The 6,711-nt window shown below is 53.4% G+C and overlaps 1 protein-coding gene across 1 annotated transcript; it reads left to right on the plus strand.

Annotated features, from left to right (window-relative positions):
- The first annotated feature begins 275 nt into the window (after nt 1-275).
- On the plus strand, nt 276-5,461 carry NKX6-1 (NK6 homeobox 1). The gene is made up of 3 exons (XM_061145189.1): nt 276-936; nt 2,716-2,888; nt 5,195-5,461. The coding sequence occupies exons 1-3, from the start codon at nt 276-278 to the stop codon at nt 5,459-5,461; spliced, it is 1,101 nt and encodes a 366-aa protein (XP_061001172.1).
- Nucleotides 5,462-6,711: the final 1,250 nt, after the last annotated feature.

Consider the following 6,711-nt stretch of genomic DNA (forward strand, 5'->3'; position numbering starts at 1 on the left):
TATCAGGGAAAGGACAGCCCAAACCACCCGGACGCTGCTCGCTGGTCTCGGCCAGCCACCGCCTCTCCACTGGTGTGTTTGGACATTTCTGCTGCGCAGTTCCGAGAGCAACTCTCGGCGGCGGCATTCCTGGCCCAGTTGGCAGGTCGCCCCCGGGTGCGCCGCCGAGCGCCTCCTTGCTCGCGCCCGCAGCGCTTCTCGCTCTCCTGAGCCCCGCCGGGGGGCAGGGGCCGGCGCCCTCGCTGCGTGGCCGCGGGCTCCGGCCTGGTCGTGGGATGTTAGCGGTGGGGGCGATGGAGGGCCCCCGGCAGAGCGCGTTCCTGCTCAGCAGCCCGCCCCTGGCCGCCCTGCACAGCATGGCAGAAATGAAGACCCCGCTGTACCCCGCCGCCTACCCCCCGCTGCCCGCCGGCCCCCCCTCCTCCTCGTCCTCCTCGTCCTCCTCGTCGTCGCCCTCCCCGCCTTTGGGCGCCCACAACCCGGGCAGCCTGAAGCCCCCGGCCGCGGGGGGGCTCTCGGCCCTGGGCAGCCCCCCGCAGCAGCTCTCGGCCGCCACCCCGCACGGCATCAACGACATCCTGAGCCGGCCCTCCATGCCCGTGGCCTCAGGGGCCGCCCTGCCCTCCGCCTCGCCCTCCGGGTCCTCCTCCTCCTCTTCCTCGTCCACCTCCGCTTCGGCCGCTGCGGCCGCAGCCGCAGCGGCGGCCGCCGCCGCCTCTTCACCAGCGGGGCTCCTGGCCGGCCTGCCCCGTTTCAGCAGCCTGAGCCCGCCGCCCCCGCCGCCCGGGCTCTACTTCAGCCCCAGCGCCGCGGCCGTGGCCGCCGTGGGTCGGTACCCGAAGCCGCTCGCCGAGCTGCCCGGCCGGACGCCTATCTTTTGGCCGGGAGTGATGCAGAGCCCGCCCTGGAGGGACGCCCGCCTGGCCTGCACCCCTCGTGAGTACAGTCGCCTGCTGCGCCCACTTGTGCTGGTTCTGCCCGCTCTCAGGTCACGGCCTCTGGTGTGCAAGCGGCCGGGTCCACCCTCGTGCCGGCCGAGCAGTTTGGCAGCGCCAGAATCACACGATTTAGGATGGGCCAGGGCGTTCGGGGGGGGGGCGGTGATTCTCGCTTTCCCGAGCTCCATGGTGTGTCCAGGCGGCCTCTCTTCCCAAGTCCCGGGCACGCGGAGCACAGCGCGTGTGCATGCGTCTCGGTGAAACACACCACGGCGTGCGGGACTTGTGTCTCATCCGAGGTCCCGGCTGCTCCAGGAACAGCCCGGCCCGGAACCGTAGGCCCCGCCTGGGTTAAAGAGGTGCGGAGGGCAAGAGGGGCTACTGCGTCCCCGCCCGCATTCCAGCTTTCTGGAGTCCCAGGCCAAAGTCCCATTCGATCTTCGCAGCCTGACTGGCCTCCTGGTGGGGGAACGGCATCGACGAACCCTTCACAGCTCTGAGCCGAACGCATGTGTTTGCATGTGCGACTTGGTCCAGGGTGTCCCCACCTCACCTGATCGCCTTCACCGCCCCCTCCTTCGTCCTGCGAGTACCCGCAGCCCAGGGCAGCCCACTGAAGACAGGTCCGCGGTCGGTGCACGAGGGCCGGCGCCACTTCGGGCCGCTCCCCACCGCCGGGCCCTGGTTTTTCCACCTGTCTCGGCCCCAAGGGCCGGGACGCCTTGGGCCTGGACATATTGAGGGGCGTCGTGGCTCTCAACATCCTAATAGGAGAAAGAACAGGGGGATGAACCAGGCGGCGGGACAAGGATGGGGAGGTGGGGGTTGGGGGAAGACAACATCCCGCAAAGATCTTGCTGGAAACCAACTGAGTTAGCCCGGGATCACACTAATCTTCTAGGTAGTTGGCCAGCTCGCGGACGTAGCTCTCATCCTCCCGGGTGGCATTGAGGGCCCAGTGCCCGGTCCTTGTCTCTCTCAGTTCTTCGCTTTTGACCGAGTCCCCCCGAAGTTTCCCACGTCTCTGTGGCTGAGCGGCAGTAACTGAGGGAAGTTGGGGGAGCCAAGTGGAGGTTTCCTTGGGGAGTCTCGGGACTGGGGCGACCTCCGGGGGGGGGGGGCGGGTGAGGGCGTTGGGGAGACGCTTTTGTGTGTGTTCCGGACGGCCACGTAGGGACCTCCAACAAAGGCGACGCCCCCTCCCCCTCGGCCGCCGCGGCGTTAGGGTTGGGGGGCGACTTAGCTCGCTTGTGCTTCTAAAACAAGGCGCCCTTTGTGGCGCGGCCACAGGTTAGGAAAGCGTTCAGGGAACAAAATTAGTCGTCCCCACGCAAAGGCCCTGAGACCGAGCGCCGCCAACTAGACAAGGCGGGCGAGGAAGGGGACTTGCTCACCAGCCCTCCGCCCCGCACTCCGTTTCCAGGGCCCTAGCCATTCTGCCTCGGCAAACTTGAGCGATGCGCTCTCAGTTGGAAGTCGTTGTTGGGCCAAAGGTTATTTACTGCAGTTCCAAACACTCCCGCTTAAAAGACAAAAAAAAAAAAAAAAAGAAAAAAGAAAAGAAAAAAAGAAAGAAAGGAAAAAAACAGGTGGGTGTAAAAAAAGCGAAGGGGGGAAGAGCCGAGGGGCCCTAAGCACCCCCAGCGTTTCTCAATGCTGCCGAGGAACAGGCTCTCGGTTCCCACCGCAACGTCGTTTCTGGAGTTCGTTTCTTCTCAGTGGAGCCGCTCATAACTGACTGCTTCTCCCTTTGCTTTTTAAAAATCCGTTCTCCTAGATCAAGGATCCATCTTGTTGGACAAAGACGGGAAGAGGAAACACACGAGACCCACGTTCTCGGGCCAGCAGATCTTTGCCCTGGAGAAGACTTTCGAACAAACGAAATACTTGGCGGGGCCCGAGAGGGCTCGCTTGGCCTATTCATTGGGGATGACGGAGAGTCAGGTCAAGGTGAGTGGACCTTGCAAACCTCGAGGAATAGCGCCCCTGTGTACACCGTGCCTGTGCCTACACACAGACGCACACGCACACACACACACACACACACACACCAAACTAATAGTCGCCCGCCCAGGGGTGCGGGTTTACGGAGCCTGGGGAGAGCTGAGATCAGCGAAGGAGGTTGGGGGCGGGGGGAGTAAGTTACAAAGGCTCTGGATCTCACAGGCAGGCAAACTGTTGATGAACAAAAGGAATCAAGCCCCCCCCGCCTTTGAAATTAGGTTAATCTAGATAGCAGCATGTGCTGGGGGAACTCGCCATTATTAAAGAATAAAAGCATTACTGAAATATCAGCCCTGAGAATAGATGAGGCCAGTTAGATAGCTTCTATTTGTTCTATTTGTAAGGATATTCAAGCTTTTGCTTGTCAATTCAGGCTCCACTAGTTACAGAATTTCCTAATGTAGATCGGCATTATAGTGCTACTGTATTAACTTACAGGTTAAAAAAAAAAAACAATAAATCCACAAGATTTGACCCCTTAACATGGATGCACCTGCTTTTAACTGAGCCTGAAGGCAGTCACTTTGGAGTAGTAATTTTCCGTAACAAGATTATGATTGTATTATGAAACAGAAGTTTATCAATAGATGTAAGGTTTTACTGTTTATGACAATTTATAATTAAAATGTCACTTAGCTTATAATTGAGTTGTACAATATATTTCCAGGGAATCAAATTGGAGAACTCTTTGCCTGAAAAATAAAGGGATGGAAACAGCTGTGTACTGTAAATCTAGTGGTTTCCTGTATTTCCAGTATTCCCTTTAGTTCTTTAGTTTGCTATATCTCGCTATGTGTGTATATATATAATATATATATATACACATATATACATATATATAGTTTTTGGTGTGTGCGTGTGTTTAAATCTGTTTCTATTAGTTATGTTGTTGCTTTGAAAAGTAAGTAGAGATAAGGTTAGCCAAGTCTGCTGGTTAGAGAGTATTTCTCCCTGGACAAGCATCATAAAATGCATTTCAGGAGTGATTTTGTATGTGACCATTAGAGTACCATCACTGTTAAGATTACTTTTTGCAGTGGTTGGTACAAAGTTTACCACAGTAGTCTGGAGGTCTTCATTTGTCACCATAAATAGGTCTACGTGGCTAGAAATGAATTATTATAGCTGCATAAAGAAATGAAAAATCTCTTTCTTAACAATTCTGATTCTCTAGATAAATACGTAACAGATGAGAAAATGGATGAGAAGCATAAAGAGAGGATGCTTCAATATATTTGGGAAATTGGTTACTTATGGCTGGTGCTTTCGGTTTAAAATATGTATATCAAACACGATTTAAAAAATCATGAATAGGCTTAAAATAGTTGTATAAAAATGGATGTCTTAGGAAGGATCAATATTAAAATAACATTTGAAAGACCAGGCATGCTAATAGTGGGAAGTAATGTAATTGGCAAAATTTGACTTTTAAAAAATAACTCATGAAGATTCTTGCCTTGGTCTTTGGTTTTATGAAAAACATTAAACCAGAGAGACAGAGACACACAAGCTATTATGATGATTTCAACTAAGCGGTTAAATATTTTCATGCATTTATGTTAGTTATTATCACTGACTTGAAGTTTTGTGTTTTATCAGTTTTTTAATTTGACATTACATCATACAGGTATACATGGATAGGGGAGTGTTTACCCACCACTTTTGTGTGTTTTCAGATCTGAAATAAGTGAAACAGACAAATATCCAAAAGTGAAAAAAAAACAGAGGTTATTAGTGTAAATGCTGTGTCTTTCCCCGCAAATCTCACTAAAAAGCAAGTACGCTTCAGATTGTTAGAAATACCTGAATCTGAGAAAGTGAAAAAAACGAATAGAATTGCAATCATTAGGAGGCAGTTTTACAGAGGGGAAAAGTTTTCTACTTCCAACTAGAAAGTAGGCAAGCGAAGTCTTTTAGGGAAACTCAGTTTAAGTTTCCAAGTTTTTTTTTTTTTCCTCTTCTGAGAAATCGCTCAGTGACAACCTCAATACTCTTGTGTTGCTATCACTATGGCAACGGCAGGCAGTTTGTTGGTGCCCGATCCGAGGATGAGACCCGGGCGATGGAGACCGACTTTGACGGCCCGGGCCGCGGGAGGGCCGCGGGGGAGCGCGTCTCGCCGTCGGGGGAGGGGTGGGGGCGGCCCGCAGGAGCGGGGGCCCACGGCCTGGCTCCTCTGCTCTGTGGAAATTCCTTCCACCACCCCGCCTCCCCCCGAATCTCCCCTCTTCTCCGCTTTCTTGGTCTCCCAGGTCTGGTTCCAGAACCGCCGGACCAAGTGGAGGAAGAAGCACGCAGCCGAGATGGCCACGGCCAAGAAGAAGCAGGACTCGGAGACCGAGCGGCTGAAAGGGGCCTCGGAGAACGAGGAGGAGGACGACGACTACAACAAGCCCCTGGATCCCAACTCGGACGACGAGAAAATCACGCAGCTGCTGAAGAAGCACAAGTCGAGTGGCGGCGGCGGCGGAGGCGGCGGGCTCCTGTTGCACGCGTCCGAGACCGAGGGCTCGTCCTGAGCGCCCGCCGCTCGCGCGCCCGCCGGCCCCGCTTCTCCCGTCTGCCGGGGCCCCGCGCTTTTCTAAGATGTACATATCTATTTTTGTAACCTACGAGCGGAGCGGGGGCAGGGGACAGAGACTTCGGAGGATGACGAGACGTGGCAGACAAGACCACGAATTGCACCGAACTGATGCTGCAGGGGGCCACCCTCCGGCCCGCTCGGTGTCCCAGCCGTGTCTCCCTCCCCGTGTCCCCCCCTCCTTCTGCGCCTCCCCCACCCCCACTTTTGCCTGGAGACCGGCCGGGGCGGGGAGCGCGGAGACCCGGTCTGGACCCTCCGACACCCACCGCGCGGGGGACCTCGGAGCCACCGATGGGAAGAGGGACAAGTCTCCCCCGCAAACTGCTGTGCCGACTAAAGTAACCTGTTGAAGGCTCTTTGTAAATAAATCGTGAGTCACACTGACTAGAAGTTACTTTATTGTGAATATTTAAAATGTAAGATGCTTTCTTTTTGGAATTTGGTATAAAAAGATGGACCTCCTCCTCCCGGCTCCCCTCCCGCTTTTAAGAGCAATTCAAACCACATGGTTCCCCTTTCATTTTGAAATTAATTGGAGAAGCATAGACAAGAATGTTCTCACTCTCCCTCCCCTCTCGCGCCCCTCCCGGGTCTGGATTTGTTCAGTCTCTTTCCCCCCTACATTCTCTCTGGCTCTTCCCCGACGACCCCTGGCCCCAAGCCCGGTTTCCCCCGTCCAGGACTTGAAGTAGTAGTCGTGGAACCAGGGAAGGCCCTCAGGTTGGCCCCCCAACCAGCCTCTTTGTCCCCCTCTGAAATTGCACAGTCGTTTGTTGCTATTTATTAGTGATTTAAAGAAAGTGTTGGGGAGGGATGGGGCTACGTTAGCTTGTATTTAATTTAACTCCTTTCGGATAAAAATGCGTGTTAAAGTAGATGGTGGGAATTGTTACAGCCGCTCTGGGTCAGAAACAGAAAAGTCCATTTAGTTGCTGTAATTGAATTTGAAGTGTTTTGTATCATAAGAATACTATAGACTATGTAAATTGTTTTCTTTTTTAAAGCTAATAACGGTGATATATTAGCATCTTTAACTTTTATTAATTTATATAAGGAATTCGGTTTGTAAAGAGAAGAAAACCCCCTTTGCAAGACCAGTTAAATGTAATGCACTTTCTGTTTCAAAGGATAAATCAAATTAAAAAACAGTTTGAAGAAGTCTGTTGCCTTGAATCAAAGGGTTTA

The sequence above is a fragment of the Dama dama genome, chromosome 6, assembly GCF_033118175.1.
Source record: "Dama dama isolate Ldn47 chromosome 6, ASM3311817v1, whole genome shotgun sequence".
NCBI lineage: Eukaryota > Metazoa > Chordata > Mammalia > Artiodactyla > Cervidae > Dama > Dama dama.

Coding starts and splice junctions, on each gene's coding strand:
- NKX6-1 (XM_061145189.1), top strand. CDS start 276: ATGTTAGCGGTGGGGGCGATGGAGGGCCCCCGGCAGAGCGCGTTCCTG. Junction 937..2,715: donor CCGCCTGGCCTGCACCCCTC/GTGAGTACAGTC, acceptor CCGTTCTCCTAG/ATCAAGGATCCATCTTGTTG. Junction 2,889..5,194: donor TGACGGAGAGTCAGGTCAAG/GTGAGTGGACCT, acceptor TTGGTCTCCCAG/GTCTGGTTCCAGAACCGCCG.